The following is a 17,883-nucleotide window of genomic DNA, read 5'->3' on the forward strand; positions in this document are numbered from 1 at the left end:
TAAACAACTCTCTTCCATCTTGATATAAATTGGAGAGTGAATACTATTACTTTAGACAATTAATAATGAATAAGGATTTTTTTTAATCCCCCACCCAAAAGAGAAGAACGTTCCTGAGGATATGTCTCTAACAATAAATAAAGATTTAAAAAAAAATTCCTCCACCCAAAGGAGAAGAGTGTTCCTGAGGACATGTCTCTGTCTGCATTCATGGATCTATTCCAAGGGTCCTCCAGGCATGGGGATTTCTTAAGTCCTTCTAATACCTCTATACTCTTGATTGGATTCAGAAAATATAGGCAGACACCCTAGTGAACAGAAGTGCAATAACATGAAATTTGGTCTTCTTTTATTCTTCTCTTTAGAATGTAACTTTTAAAAACATGTCTTGTAGTATTTATTACTTATTATCGTGCTAATTTTTAGTGGATGAAATATATATAGCAACCCATGTGCACACAGATTTCCCCTTAGTAAGTGTAACTTTAAAAGGAATTCTCATCTTTGTTCTTTCCAATCTTGGGCATTAATGGAGAAATTAAGGTTCTCAACCTTTTAATACATAATTATTGATTATTTTCTATTAATATATAAAATTATTTAAAAGAAAACTTAGTGATATGACTTCATAATAGACACATAATTCATCCTCATATCAAGCAACACAGACCCCTTACTGTTTTTAAACAGAAAGCCTTCTTATTCAAAATCCAGAACGTCATGTATGATTTGCTAGTATTGCACAGTTGCGTGGAAACCAAAACATTTAGTAGAACATTCAGGACTCACTAAAATAGTAGTAAGCAAATTAAAGAAAGTCCTGTCTAACTTGAAACTATGTTCCTTCCTAACTCTGTCCAAGTATCTTCATGGTGTTCAGAAAACAGAACAAGATCACCTTGATTAATTCCATTTTGCCTTGTGAAAATCTGCCGTATCATTGATTGTATAATTAGAAAGAAGAAAAATAAATCACTTTCATTTGTATTGCGAGGGAAAATGATTTGGGGGAAAGGGAGGACAACTTGCCAGACTTAAGTCTGGCTCCCTGTCAATCATACCCAGACACTCAGTGGCCTTTTTACAGATGGTTAACAAGATGCTTCTGTATGGATAGCAAACAGAGGGCAGCCTGGGTGGCTCAGCAGTTTAGTGCCACCTTTGGCCTGGGCATGATCCTGGAGACCTGGGATCGAGTCCCACGTCGGGCTCCCTGCATGGAGCCTGCTTCTCCCTCTGCCTGTGTCTCTGCCCCTCTCTGTGTCTCTCATGAATAAATAAATATATCTTAAAAAAAAAAAAAACAGAAATCTCCTCAGGCATGTACATGAGTGCATGCGTGTGTATGTTAATTCTGACTTGATTGAATTAGAGATCAGACTAATTGAAGAAAGTTCATTTAAAAAGAGAGTTTTCACTTTATTTTTATTGTAGTGAGCAGTATTTTTAATTTTCTTGAAAGGCACCCAAGAATAATTACCTTTGTGAACCAAAAATATACAAAACTGTACAGAATAAATAGTTCATAGAAATCTAGCTATACTTTCTTGTAAAATAAAGCTACATTGTCCCACTCTTGAGACAACTTAACCACTTACCCTTAGACGTGACTTTTGCTACTAATTTATGGCAACTATCAGTTTACATCAATACAAATTTTTAAAAACACAATTTTTCCTATTTGTTTTATACCTGTGAATTATTACTTGCCACAAGAAACATATTTCTATCATGGTCATTCAAATTTATAAAGGATTAATGCTATGAAAGAAACCAAACTTAATTTATGCACTAATCATATTTACAGTTGAGTATCAGTAGCATTTTTAAAACATCCCAAGAATAAGAATCAAACTTTGAGCACAAATGACATACCTTAATTCACAGCAGCATTGACAATAAGATTGTCCACACAAAATGTGCAGAAAAACCAAAAAAGTTTGCTTATTCATCCACCTGAACTATTAATCATCCTTATTTTTAAATTCAGAAAGCATAGCAGTGACATTTTTCTAACCCTCAAATGTTCAAAGTTTTGGGCCACTCATGGCCTACATAGTTCAACCTCCTATTTTTTCTTTACTATTACTAGTCATAATTTTGAAGTTCCAGTTCCTTTTGCCTTTATCACAAGAAAATTAGGTGTATCTGACAATGTACATTTTTGTGGTATATACTGATTATATAAACAATATACTCCTTATATATTATAACTACATATACAGGTATAACTTTTAAGTGACAAAGCCCAATTCTATTTCATCCACTGGTAAAGTAATTCAAGGAAATAACGGTTGCTTAAATATTCAACCCTTTTAGATGTGCAAGAGGACTTTTCTGAAACACTTTTAAGTATACCAAGAAATATCACTGTAATCCTTGGATGATTTACATGCAAGGATTTATTTTACTGGGGGCAGGCAAAATTGCCTGAAGACAATGCAATGGCTTCTCCCAATGATCCCTGAGTTTCTTTTTCTTCTTTTTTTCCCAATAGTATTACTGCTGTGCTTTAGTTCTGATTGATGACACACTCATGTAAGGCACTTATTTACAAGATTGGACTTAAGACAGAATCACAGCATTTCTGCAAAAGCCCTCAATCTCTCTATCTATGTTTGCTGCTCCAGGACTTCTAAGTAGTCAGGTTCAGCATGTAGGTTAGCTTTAAGCTCAAAATACTCATTTTTAGTCTGTTCCACTAATACCTTCCTTGGCCTTGAGTACATTAGTGTCTCCATTAATTTTAACTCTTCATGGGCTCCAGGATAATGTACCTCCATATCAGGCTGCAGTTGAGCAATGTTCTTCCTTAGGTATTCTGTAATTCCTAGTTGCTGAAGTTCTCTTTCTTTCTCCAAAATGTTCCTATATAATGAACTAGCATCCTGAAAGGATAAAAATTCAGTTGATTGGTCTGTGGTTTTGTATTTCATATTTGACCCCGTGAGTGGTGAATGATTTTCCCGTTCTAAAAGACTTCTTTGGAGATGTTTTGTCTCACTTCCATCTTTCTCATTCCTTTCTTCTTCCTCTTCCAAATGCTTTGGGCCAAAGGATGGACTTCTATAGACATGAACCATGGGACTCACCATATGCTGCTCATACAGTGATGCTGTCGGTCTTTCAGTAGTGTGGTGAGTTGTTTTATGGCCATACATACTGTATTGAAGATGGACTGGACTGTTGTCTCTCATCTGCTCATCTGTTTGTTTCTTTTTGTATCGTCTCCTGCGGTGGAGAACAAGAACCACTATCCCTGCGGCACAGAACACAATGGTTATGAATACAATCAGCAGTCCTAGTATTAGCACAGATAGTGGTACAGCATCAGTAAGTGATCTTAAAATAGTATCAGCTGTAGTTGTGGTTGTAGGAGCGCTGACAATTATGTAACTAGCTTGAGTTGGCAGGGATGGATTATTGACTAAACCTGGGCAAAGAAGTTCACTAGTTAGTGCTTTTAATTCCTTTTTGTCTAGGTGCTCTGGAGAAGTGCAGAGGATGTCATCTGTTACTGTATTCTTACTCAATTTTTGTAGCCATTGTTGCAATCCAACCAAGTCACAGGAGCAATCCCAGGGATTGTCCTCAAGGTCGATCTGAGTCAATAAATCAAGGTCATCCAAGATATTACTGACAGGGAGATGGGTAAACTGGTTCGTTTTAAGGTTTATCCTTGTTAGAGAAACCCCTGAAAAGATATGTGGTGGTAAAACTTGTAGGAGGTTGTTATTTAAATAGAGGACTTTAAGTTTAGGCATTGGGTTAAAGGTTCCTGGTAATATTTCCTTAACTGCATTGTATTCAAGATATAAGTACTCAAGATTGTGGAGACCAAGAAACATGCCTCTGCTTAACTTGGTCAGATGGTTACCGTTCAGATAGAGCTTTTGCAATCTTGTTAGATTTATAAATGATCCTTCCTCAAGAACCTCAATACGATTGTTTCCCAGGTGAAGCATTTCCAAAGTGAAGTATTCCACTAGATCAGACTTCATTAATGTATGAATAATATTCCCTGCTAGAACAAGCTTTCTAGGATTTTGTGGAGGAGGTTTCAGATCTGATAAGCTTTCAATATTGCGCTCTTGACAGTGTACCAGAAGTCCTGATGGGGATAGTACTTTGCAATTACAAGGAATAGGACAGTAGGGTCCTGGAAGTTGAGTGAATGGCTTTGTAATATAGGGTATCAAGACTGGTGCTTTGGTGGCTGGTCTCAAAAGGGATGTGGACTTGGTTGACATGCGACTATCACTGATTGAAGACGTTGCTGCCAGATGTAATGATCCTGATGGATCCTCGTGTTCTTCATACACTGGTGGAGTGGGGCAAATTGATTCCTTTTTCAGTCTGCTTAGTATACTTCCTTTGAAAAACGGAGGGCTGTTGCATACGATATCACCAATTACGGACTGTGGAGGCATGTTTTCCAACCAAATTTTTAGCTCTAATAAGTCACAATTACAGGTCCACTTATTGTCCTCCAACTGGAGATCCAATATCCGGCCAATGTGTTCTAAGAAACCAACGTAAGGCAATGTTTGCAACTGATTTCCACGAAGATCTAGATGGGTTAAAGGAACAAATCGAAATATGTTTGGAGGAAGACTCTCAATAGCATTGTCATTTAAAATTAACACTTTAAGTCTGTTGAGCTTGCTAAAGGCACTTGGTTCAATCACTGTAATGAAGTTGTTGTCTGCTTGTAGGAATTCTAGGTTTTCCAGTCCATGGAAGGTATCCTCTTTAAGAATTTCTAAAGAATTGTGATTGATGTGAAGTTGCTTAAGAAGGCCAAGGCCATTAAATGCACCAGTCTCAATATCTGCAATGTTGTTAAATCCAAGGTGTAATGAGATGGCATTAGTAAGCCCAGAAAAGTCATTTGTGTGAAGCATTGTCAAACCATTATTTAATAAACTTAGGTGGAAAGGTCGTGATGGCGGCACACTTATTTGGGATAACTTCTTGATACCTTTCTCTTCACAGTTTATTAGCATTGTGCCATCTTTTTCCTCACAATTGCAAAGAGAATCACAAGAACCTCTGGCTGAGGACATTGGAGATTGGGACTGTGAAGATATACAGGCAAAAAGAGATGAATATAAGAGATGAATCCACAGCTTCATGTTGTCATGTGATGAAATTTGATTCTGTAAAACAAAAATGCAACAGCAATGCACTTTAGTGGGCAGAAGCAGGAAAGAGATAAACCTGGTGATTATAAAATAAGAGGGTTTCCTCTAAAAAGAAAAAAAATATTAATCACTTTGAAAATATGAATACCATGCTGCATGTATATTTTCTTTTATCATTTTCTAGTACTATGGCAAGCATGTTTTGGTTTATCTTTAACTTGCACTGTGACAAAATTTAGTTAAAGGAGAATTTAAAATATTGTATTATCAGTGGTGTTCACATTTGCCAAATAAACTGCATTTTAATAATTGGACCATAGATACCTTGATTTGATGGAAAGGTGTATATTTGCAAAGACCTTGATTTTTTTTTTTAACCAAAAAGTTGGTAAATCTAGGGCTAGAGGATTACAGTATAAGACAAATACATGGTTTTAGCCAGAAGCCAAGAAAACAGAAGGGGATACAAAAATGTTAGAAAAAGTTATAACTTTTTCTACTACATGCATGTATATATCTATGCATGTGTGCCTACATAATGCATTTCTTTTATTTATTTATATTTTTGAACTGGATGTCACAATATGACATCTAATAAATGTGTCGGTGTTTTAACCTGCTTTGAGTTTGGCTCAAGATACTTATCAATTTTATTATCTAATTAAAAACCTTGGGAAAATAAGTCTCTGACCATGTAAGAAAGCAGATTACTAAGGAGGTCAGTTTTAACTATGCTGTCCAGGGAAGTATGTATAAGCTTGATAGTATTAGATATATATGGTTAAAAGTACCTGTTAAAATTTCACTTGTCATACTCTATGCTGAATTTCTAAAGGTAGGATATTTCCTGATGCTTTTAAATTCTGTTATGAATAACATCAGTATCATAAACCTAAAGAAGAAAAACTGAGCTTTAAAACACATTTCTGGCTATTATGAAAGAATAAACAATGCCTCCTATAAAATTCTAGCAAATGACTTTCTAACAAGGACTTGAAACAGGCTTTAGGGCACTAAATGTCATCACATAATTAAGCAGTAGATCTCCCTTATTATTATAAGTCTTAAAGTCACAAACAATGAACTTAAAAACAAACTGTACTACACTAAAACATTTGAAGGTACCTCTAATTTGGTAAATAAAAAATGACAGTTCAGATTAACCATATCAAATATTCCAAATCCCTAAAAATTTAAAACATGTATCTGAAAGAGCATTTTTTTTTCTAATTCTGAGGTGACGGCAGTGACTAGATAAATACACATAACTTCATTATATTTAATTGCATTTCTTTCCTTTAGTGTATCTTAATTTTGCATAAATTGAATTTAAGGGTAAATAAACACCATATCTCAAAACTCCTCAACTTTACCAAATGGTATCTGCTTTTATTTATTTTTTTAATGGATTGTGAAAATAATTTTGAATCTACTTAAAATTCACATTCAGATAGAATATCCCTAAACCCAATCATTAATCATGAAAAATAAATCATCCCATGAAAATACATTGTTGCATTGAAAACATGTATAGTATAAAGTTTCTGATTGGCAAAAGACAACGGAAGAAATAGAACAGTGTAGCCTTTCTATACAGAAGAAAGTTAGCAGTCTAAATGTTTCCATAGGGAAATTGATTTCGAAAAGCTGAGTCTATGCTTAGAATCCAACAGTTTATAGTTGAACTCCTCAACTTGTGGATTAGCTTCCACAAACACTAAAGTACTTCCTCATAGATTACCAAGAAAGAATATTATTCACTTCACCAGACACAGCATCTTCAGAAAATAGTAAATAACTTCCAGATGACAGTCTCTAGTTATTTTTTTAATCTTCTATTCATTTCCTGTTCCTCAAAATGTTCTAGGGAACAGTTTCTAGTCTTTTCAGAAGAAAAGACTAGAAATTAGACTAGAATTTGAAGACCGGTCCTGTATTGATAACACCTGATCCAATATTAAAGAGGTCAAAAATCTCCATTTACATGTATTCAGAAAACATATTTTCAAGTCAGGAAATAATAAAAGTGGCATACAAAATACCAAGAATCTTAATATACTGCCTATATTTTAAATTCGATAATGGTGTTTGGAAGTCATCTTCCCTTCAGAAAGCACACATTATTTAGTTTCCAATAACAAACTGCATGCTATGCAAGAAATAGTGGCATCTTATTTATTCTTCTGTACAGCCAGCTGTTGGACTGTCTCCTGCTCAGAGAAAACAGGCATCTGCTACAGCATTAGTTGTGCCAATGAGTAAGAATGAAACTGGATAGCTTTTAATGCAAAGTTATTTTTTTTAAAAGGACAAACATACAAATTCAATCACTTTAAGATAATGCAAAGATAGATATTAGAAAAGCCTGGAAACATTCATCTTACCTGTAAAGCAGAGACTCTTCCTGACGTTATCTGTAATGCACAGCTGGAAGAGATGTTCAAAGTAAATTCAGATTCTTTATTAAAAAAGAAAACACCAACCACTACGTACTTTCTTCTCAAATGTCACTTTTTGGCAGGTCCCATTGCTTCATAAAGTTGAAAAGCTCTGCTCAAAGACTAAATGCTGAGCATTTCATTGAAAATATTTCAGGCAGAGTGCATACTAGATCATCCTGAAGCAGTTGCCTTTTCTCCGCAATTAAAATTCACGGCATACTTCACAGCTATGCTGACTTTTTTGCATATAGTTAACCATTTGCAAGCTGCTGAAAGCAGTAAATAAACAAGATGTTTCACAGAGCTGCATTGATCACTCTTGCTTTCTTGGTTGTAGATCCAAGCTGCAGCAGTGTTTTCTTTCCTCCCTTTCTAGTCTTTCTTGTTAGCTCAGTTTGTTATTAGTCAGATTGCCAAGGGCTGGGAGGTAGGCGTAAATAAAGAGACTTCTTGGCTTTTGACTCAGCCTTTAAGCCCTTCCCTAGCAGAGAGCTTTACTCAGCCAGTGTCATTTAACACAAGAGACAGCTCCACCTTGGGACCGTTCAACTCCTCCTCTTTCTGCAAAAGGCCTTTCCACTCCCTTTTAATACCAAAGAGAGTGCAAGTAAATTTTGATGTCAATAATTATGCACTGTTCTAAATGTTGTATAATATTTTGTATTGGATAGCAAACTAAATAACACAATATGTTATATTCTCAGCTAGCACAGTACTGTACTGTAGGCACAAGTGTGCTGAAAAACTGCAAGCATGCTGCCTATAGAGTAGTTGCTTCAGGTTTAGTTGTTTTTTTTTTTTTTCTGTTTTTACTGGTATTTGTAGTTGAAATGGTGCACTAATTTTTAAAATGTTAACATGAACTACTTTCCTGCAATGTTTGCATTTTCATATTCACCATTTATATTTTTTGAAAAGCCTCATGCCAGAGACTCTAAGTCATATACTTCATTATTTCTTTCCCTACAGCTAAAGTTCAGTAATGAGATAGAGATAAGGTTCTTTTGCAGTTAAGATAATATTTATTTGGAGTGGCAATATGATTACTTTAAAACATATTCAAGATTTATTATGGATGATTGTCCTTAATCAAACACTCTCAAAAATCTGAAATTATGTCTTTTCAGGTAAAATGAAACAAGTTGAATGAGTATGTAGAAATTACAATATCCTAGTTTTTATGGTACTAGCTGGAGAGAGCATTTTTTCCCAAAAAGTTTCTATTTAAAAAGCTACTTGTTTCTTCAACTCTCAAAAGTTTCTGAATCATCACTAATAAAACATTCAACTGTCAGATTCCTTATTTCCCAAAATGCCTGTGTTTAAAAAAATCATTTCTCTTTACTTGTATTATAAGTACCCAAACTTTTTCACATCCAAAACGAATATACTAGATGCTATTATTTATTCATTTTGAAATATTCTGTTTAGAAACAACTTTGATTATAGGTTCTAGAGGCTACCTGTATAATATGATCATTCCAGGAAGAAAAAGCTACTTTTAAAAAAGAGACTTTATGTAGGTTAAATCATTAGAATGGGATAATATCCAATTGGATTATTATTTAATGATTGTCTCCAGTTATGCGCTCAAATTCATAAAGTTTTCATATCCATAGTGTGGAATAATTGCTTTAAAGATATGGATTTTCGAGCAGTTTTTAATATTTTCACATCCCTTTATATTATATTCTTTCATTCACTAAGGTCCTCATTTATTTTAATGACATTGTGTGTTTTAAGATGACATAGAGATAATGATACAGATAACGGGGTAGGGAAAGATTAGAAAGGTAAGGAATCAGAGACTAAAGGAAATGAGAGAAAATCAAGGCCAGGAATTAATCTCAGGCACAATTTGCTGCTAGCTGACAGCCAGGTTACATTAACTTAGATCAATCTAATGATTTAGCTCAGTGGTGACAAAATTGATTTAGAATCAAAGGGAAAACAAGGAAATAGAATAACTTCCCTTCCAGTACTGTAAACATAATTCTCCAAATGCATTCCTTTTGGTTTTGAAAGCAAGGCCACAGGAGAAATGTTCTGGAAGTCTGTGGAGGGCAAGTGGTTCAAACAGACATATGGACAAATAGAACTAAATTCCCTATGGATCGACACAGATTTCCTTCATTTCCTCCAATTTGAGGATGTGTCTATTTTATCCATAACATGCACCTAGCACATATATCAAGTTACTTATCCTGAATCCTTTGCCTATATATGACATGTTGTTCTCATGCATAAATTACTGGTTAATTCAGTGGTAAGGGAGAGCAGTAACTAATGAGCCTTTTTAATAATTATTATTGTTTACTTTTTCTCTAGGTTTTGAGTGGGAACACAAAGAATGGCTTAGGTAAAGGCTTGTTTTAAGAAGCATTCTGTAACTTTTAGTTCAAAGGAGTGGTACTGTAAGGAATTACTCAGCTTTATCTTAAACACAATAGTAAAATATGTAACAGTACACTCAAAATGATTATAGCTCAATCCACTGTTCTCTATATTTTGTAACTGTAATTCCTCAGTTATTTCACTAAGTCAGTAATTCTGCCATTCTTTCCAAAATACTTATGGCAGAACATGTCATTGATTGCCAGACAACGCTTAATTTAACAGTATTTTTTAGTTCCCGAGTGTGGCATGGAAAAATATTTGCCCTGCATAGCTTTCTCCAAGTTTTGATAATAAATCATTAAGTGATCATAATAAATATTAGGTTGTGATACTGTTTGTAGATAATTTACCCCCCAGTGACTCTATATTGAAAACTGTTAAAAAAAAATCAGTAATTATTTGGAATCACATACTCTATATTATGTCTTATTGTGACTTTTAACTACTTTTTAGAATGTCCATCTTCAAGGGCAAACATGAAAGTATTCTAATTACAATGAAGAATACCAAGCAGTCAGAAGAAATAAACTGACCTCTGTCAGTCATTTTAGAGCAGCACAGTGCACAGTTAGGATACCAGGACTCAGGAGAATGCCCGCTCTTTTGGGCTGACATGGATGGTGGGTGGGGGATGGGGTTGTAATCTTGTAATACAATATATTACATATATTGTATATATGTAATGGTGACAAAGACCAGATGGAAGAATGTTTTATTAAATTAACTAGACTAATAATGCATGTGGGATAAAGACCAACATTAGCATTGGAAAGAAGAAAGAAAAAATAATAACAATGAAAGAGATTGATTCGTGCTGTAGAGGACTAGTTCTACATCAGAGCATCTGCCCACATTTTTCAGTGCCACCTTTAAATAGTAAAATGAAAACATGTCAGATTGACTTAACACAAGAATCTGGAAGGCTTGAAGAGAAAGGTCTTTGTACCATTTGTAGTGTAGACTGAGGCATATTTACATATTCTGAAGGTAGAAACTATAACCCTTAGTCACTTTTTATGGATTAAACTATAGATGGATTTTAAATCTTCATTGATGATTTCATTCTTTTAGGAAACATTTAAACACAAAATAACCCTACATTAGTGTCACTTTTAAAGTATGTATATAATTATTCAAAAAATACTCAAGAAAAATTCTTGGGAAATAGCATTCCTATGGGCTCTGTACTATCACAGAATCACACTGAAATTCATTAAAATGCTATTAAAATTTAATGTTACAGATATTTGCAAATAACATCTAAATTTACAGAAATGTAGAAAGTTTGGGCATTAGTTTTACAAATATTAACAAAGAATGTTTTTTGTTTCTTATTTCAAGTGAAAGGTCTTCTTTGAAATTGTATATACTTTTGAAAACATGTATGTTTCACTATAAAACTCTAAAGGAAACTCAAAAGAAATAAGAACATTTAAATCCACTAACAATCCCAGAGATTAAATCCCACTCAAATATTTGTTATTTTGTATTCTTGTCCTCTTCATTGTATAAAAAAGTAATAACTCTAATAATAAAATTTTACAAAATCTTAAAAAAAAATAATGAGGTAACGTCTACTTAAATATATAACTGGACTTATTTACATAAATTCTATTCATAGAAGATAGCAATCAAAGAAGCCTTTTATCTTCCACGATGCTACGCTATACAGTAACCTTTGAATTTGCTTCTCAAATATTGAACTTAGAACTCTCTTTCATGTTTCACTGGGAAAGAAACTTGCATCACTTTACCACCATTACCATTTTTTGGTTCTGTTAGAATCAGGATACAATAATTATGGATACTTTATCTTCTGACAATAACATGCAATTCAACAAAAGAAACATGACCTTCGTATAAAGAAAAATAAAAAATCACTCACCTTTTTAGCAAGAACATCTCTGTACATGAGAAAGACATTTGCATGTATTCATCATGAATAATGACTTCACTGAGGGATGCAAAATTATTTTAAATTTGTTTAGGCTTATATTTGTGATATTTAACCAGTTTTCCAGATATGTAAGTTTTATTTAGTTCAATGCATTATTTTAGTAAGATAAATATCATAGTCATGTAACCATCATAAGGTCATGCTTTAAGGTCATCTGTATGGAGATGATCTCCACATGGTGAAATGAAAGTAAAAATTTTACCAACATAAGATTAATTAGTTGAAAAAAAAAAAAAAGATTAATTAGTTGATAGAGAAATTTAAATACCAAACTTAAAGTAAAAAGTCTGTGTGTATTAGAGAGGACTTTATATGATATATTTTATAAATCACACATAAATGATTTTAGTAAACTTGCCTTTTGCATTGAATCTTTAATAAAAATATTAATTTGTTATTTAAATCTTAAGTTTCCTTCATGCTCAATCTGATCTGATAGCAAAAGGTATAAAACTAATAATGGAATTGCCTTATTCTAAGAGAGCTTTTACAATTATACTTCCTGTTTTAATTTGAAATGGTATCATTGAAATAATGATACCATTATTTAACTTGGCAAACCTGAAGAAAACAAAACAAAAACTTTCTCCTGGAAGCTTGGATTATAAGCTCTGTCTTCCTATAAATCATATTTATGATTTCATAATATTATCTACTTCAAATGGAAAACTAAGAAGACTTTTTAAAAAATTATCTAAAAAAAAAACTAAAACATGTTGATGAATGTTTTTTAGTGAATAATGAGCAGTCTGAAAGAAACAGGGTCCAGTGTAATAATGGTAGACTATGAGTTACTTTGATTGCAAAAACTCCCCTAGGGGAGGTTATTATCTACTTCCTATTTTTTTTCTATAGTACTATAGAGTGAGCTGCATATAGGAAACTTTCAAATAAATAGTTATTGAAGTTGAATATTTTCTTTGTATGTTCTCATTATCCTTTAATCTTAGAACACTCATTCTTAGGAATATATATATTATAAAATTTTAAAACATATATTGTATATAAAAATAAAGTTATTATATATGATATATATCTATATATAAATAATATATTTATATTATATATATAATTTTTATTTTTTTGCCCATATAACAAAAATTTAATGCTAAAGATCACGATTGAAAATTTTTAAGAAAATGAGCCTCTGGACCTTTCCAAATGTTGTTTGGCAGTTATTATTACATAATGTGTGTGACTGGTCACTTTGTTAACAGATGATTAACAATAATGCTAGGTAAATACCACTGAATCAAATAAACATTATAAGATGATCAGCTTGGTGGTTCACCTACAGATGTAAAATTTCTGGTTGTCTTTCTATTGCTAGTCACAATTAGGAAATCACAGCCTATCCCTATCATCTATTGCTGTGTAATGAGGGATACAAACTTATTCAAATTGTTTTAATCTCATAATAGTGATACCCATTTTTACAAAACATGTCAGTTTTATTTAGTTCAATGTATTTTTCCAATAATATAAAGCTGTGCATATTATGACCATGCATACCATGCACATATGTATATTTATTTAATTACACTTTGAAATCATCTACATGGAGATGATCTACGCATTGTAGATGAAAGTAGTTATCTTTACCAATCTAGGATTGATTAGTTGATACAGGAATTTAAACACCAAATTTTACAGTCATTTGGAAAGAAATAATTGTTTTTGTTACAATTGGATCTATAGTCTATAAAGAAAGAAACTAATTGACAATGTAACACGTTTGTTGAGAAATATAAGTGAATAGTTCAATAAGTGACTCCTTAATTATTTATTTTATTTTGCATTATTTTTACTTGATAACAACAGAGTTAATATTAAAAGACAGTTACTGAACTATTAGTCTCATCATTGAAGTATTAATATCAAACAAGAAAGTAAATAAATCATTAGTGTCAGATTTCACTGAATAATGTTGGCTTTTCTTGTTAGCAGGAATTTTACTGAAAACCTCAAAACAATTAAGCAATGTTACATTTCAATATATAGCATTTTAAAAAGTAGAATGTAACATAGAGGAGAATGAGCTTTTGAGTTATAAATAGTTCACATAGACACCCAGAGATATTCCCTCAGAATCTATATTCAATGTACAAAAATGCATTTATGCCTTATTTATATGCATACATGAAGATATAGATATTTTTGTTAATATAACTATATTTTTTATTATTTCACTGTATACATTTTACCTATATTAATCTACAATCTCTCTTCTGAAATAATTGAGGCTTCCTTGTGACATATTTCAATAATCTACATATCCCATATCTTACTATGTATGTATATTGTCTGTTTAAGAAAATAAAGGCAGTATTATTTATAATCTTTGTATTGTAATAAGACATAGAGCATTGTGATGTATAATAATTAATACATACTAATAATATACCAACAGTAATAAAATTCTAATAAAAACTAACACCTAATAACCAAATGATTATAGGTTATATTTGTTTAATGGACAGATACCTTTGTTGTTTATTGAGGGAAGAGGAAGAAAAGGGAGTTGGCAGAAGGGTATTTTGGATGTATCGCACCAGATTTTCCTGGGCAAGATACAATTTCCATCCTCATAAAACACTCATTTGAACTAAAGACTTCCAATTCCTTCCCCCTCAAACAGTATTAAGGTTGAAGTCACATGACTATAGTAAAACAAATACTCCTTGAGATATCTGTATTCTTTTCTTTGACTAATTGTGGTCCGAGAGGCATTTATACAGAGTATTTCCTCATTTGCATTTGCAACTCCAACCTACTGAAATTTAGGAACCTCACAGCTCTAAACAATGATATAGCAGTAAAACAATTTTAAAAACAAATTTAAAAACATTCTTGCTTGTGTTAAGAAAGGAAGAAATTAAAAAGAGCACTTACCTGCTTTTTCTTCCCACACATGGAAACACATGCCTTCCACAAAACTACAAATCTTTGATACTACTAGAAATCACTGTTTAATAATTCTTGATCTGCAGTAATAAAAAACTGAAAATAAGAATTTTTAATCTAAAACTAATCTTGAATATTTGTATAATATTAATAAGAACTAAGGGAATCATTCCTAACACCTCCCTTGGTTTAAAGCTTTCTCACTCTTTTAGCTCCCTCTAGTGGATATTTTTTTAAATTCTTAACAACTTTAAACTTGGAGAGTATGCTCTGTTGAATTTTTACTTTAAACAGGTAGATTATGTTAGTAGTTGTTCTATTGCTGGTCCATAGCAATTATTACAATGTATGAAAGTAACTGTTAAGAAAAATGTAACCAAATTTGAACATGATTAGAAGCAAAGTATTACAGACTATATTATTTGTAAGAATAAATGACAATCTCCTTTGTTAGTTATCATCTATAATGTGTTTGGAGAGGTTTATAAATGTTCCTCAATTAAACCAAAGACAAAAAGCCAAAGAACATGCTAGAGTTATTCTTTAGTGTCTAACTACTTTTTTAAAAGTTTTTTTTTATCCTTAGATTTTCATTTAACAACAATAAGTACTAGTAGTATGTATCTCCAGCTGTGAGTACTCTCCATGTTTATCACCCTACACGTAGTAACAGATTTATTCTTAGAACACACCAATGTGGGAAGTGCTATTGGAATGAGGAAACTGGAGCATAAATGTGATATATACAGTGTTACAGAACTAGTAAGGGCAGAATTTAGATTTTAATCCAATTCACCGTGGCTTCAGAATTTGTTTATTCAGAAGGTAAAATTGCCACTCAGGACAAATGTTTTCATAAGTAGGAATAATTTATAGTAAGATCAGGTTTTAGTCCTACATATAATAGGAATAAATGTAAAAAGAATACTTTTGGGATTTTTAAATTAAAAATAATCTTTCTAGAGCATATTTCATTCAATATGTAAGTATTATGACAATATGGGCAAATAATTATATTGGTTGAAAACACAAAGATGAATCCTTTTTATGTAAGTATATTTAGATATATCTGAAACTGTATAATTGAGTGACATACATACGTACATATATTGCAGTTTACTTATCATACTATATTATAATAACCATCAATAATTCTGAGGCCTACTTAATCAATGAGAACCAAGTTGCTATAAAGACTGACCTTAAGAGGAAATCAGTTTATGTCAGATCCCACTCTACTTACTTTAGGTGTGCCGATGGGAAGAGCCCCTTGTGCAATATATAAACCCAGAAGCTCTTTGGATCAGATTCATGTTGTATGCTTTACATCCGATGAGTTCTGTAGTCTCCTTGACCTAGAGTGGACCACATACTTCCTAACTTAAAGTGGACCCCAGATACCTCAGATAAAATTCCCCAGGTAGACATATAATCTCCCCTTTATCATATACATGCCTCACTCCATCCCACCAATTGCACTCCAGTCCATAATAGGTACAGGAGTATTTTAGGTATGAAAGGACTGTGCAGGTACTAATGATGGGAGTGGGCATGCACCAGATGCAGTAATTATCTAAAGAACAAATGGGGGCAGGAATGAGATATGAGAGGATATACCCACCAGCCATGGCAAAGGGCTATGGTGTTGTCTATCTTTTCCTGATTACCCCGTTCTTCCTTCTCACAACAAACATAACAACCTAATACTGTTTATCATCCTCCTAAGGATTTGATTTTGCTGTTCTTTGTTAAAGTGTTCAGATACTATATTTTATATTTTTCATGGTAGCTTAGAATCATCATTGTGGATATTAGTAATGTATTAAGTCATTCAATAAGTATTTCTTTAATTCTAAAAGTGATAATATTAAGAACATTAATAAATAAATATTGATATTTTTAAATAAGAATTTACTGTTAGGCACCTACTATATTTTTAAAAAGTCTTCACAGCACCCTATGAAAGATATGATATTGTTAACTTCACTCTACAGACAAAGAAATAGAAAATTAAGAATAAAAAATAACTTGGTAAGGGTCACAGCTAGTAAATAACAGAAAAGGGACATTCTTTACAGTCTGGCTAAATGTAAAAATCATGCTTTACAGCACTAACCAGTTCTAATAAAATATAAAATGCATAAGGTTTGAAATATTTAATATTTCCAATAGTCTGGGAAATTTAAGTAAAATATCAAGTGAAATATTAGCATTATATGAATTTTTAGATTTCATACAATACCTTGCTGTTTTTAAAATATATATTGAGGGAAGACGTCTTTATAAATGACTTAGAAGATGTTTCAAGAGAAGTACGTTCAAAATCAAATGTCTAATTGGCTATAAATCATCTAGCTAAGGAGGCGTACTGAAAAATAATTTGTAGTTCAATATCTCCCTCTGCTGTTAGAACACACTAATGAAAATTGTTTAAGCATATATGTTTACTTACATGATAGGCTATATTTGTACTTTAAAACACTAAAACACATTAAAATTTTCATGACATTTTCTCCTGTGTTTTAAAATTGTGAATTCCAGATTACATTTAAGGAAACATTTCATTTACTTGAAATGTGTAGAAATAGTAAATGTTAGACATTAAACTTACAGTGAATAACTTAATATGATTAATTTACTCTGAAATTTGATGTCTGTTGAATTTTTTTGGGGGGGAATATTCATCCTATACAACAAGTATTACATATAAAAGAATACCTGAAAACTCTTTCTATGTTACTTTAAATAATAAACATATACATGACCAATTACTTGGCACTGGAATGCTTTTTTTGTTATAAAATTGAAATTTAAGAAAAATATTTCCAATTTCACAGATTTACAGGATAATACAATACTATAACCAAATACAATTTTTCAATGGCTACTTTAGTAAATTAATAGAATCTCAATACAGTATTAACCATAACTTCCTAATCATAGATTAAGAGACACAAACACAAAAAGCCCAATCAAACTATGTACCTAAAAACATTATATTATTACCAACATTTTTCTTTTTAAGATGAGAGAGAACATA

The 17,883-nt window shown here is 32.2% G+C and overlaps 1 protein-coding gene across 1 annotated transcript; it reads right to left on the reverse strand.

Annotated features, from left to right (window-relative positions):
- Nucleotides 1-1,394: 1,394 nt before the first annotated feature.
- Nucleotides 1,395-8,147, reverse strand: SLITRK6 (SLIT and NTRK like family member 6). Its single transcript, XM_025441182.3, has 2 exons — nucleotides 7,529-8,147; nucleotides 1,395-5,159 (listed from the first exon to the last, which is right to left on the reverse strand). The coding sequence occupies exon 2, from the start codon at nucleotides 5,133-5,135 to the stop codon at nucleotides 2,613-2,615; it is 2,523 nt and encodes an 840-aa protein (XP_025296967.1). The 5' UTR covers nucleotides 5,136-5,159; nucleotides 7,529-8,147; the 3' UTR covers nucleotides 1,395-2,612.
- Between the last annotated feature and the right edge of the window lie 9,736 nt (nucleotides 8,148-17,883).

The sequence above is a fragment of the Canis lupus genome, chromosome 22, assembly GCF_003254725.2.
Source record: "Canis lupus dingo isolate Sandy chromosome 22, ASM325472v2, whole genome shotgun sequence".
Classification (NCBI taxonomy): Eukaryota; Metazoa; Chordata; class Mammalia; order Carnivora; family Canidae; genus Canis; species Canis lupus.

Coding starts and splice junctions, on each gene's coding strand:
- SLITRK6 (XM_025441182.3), bottom strand. CDS start 5,135: ATGAAGCTGTGGATTCATCTCTTATATTCATCTCTTTTTGCCTGTATA.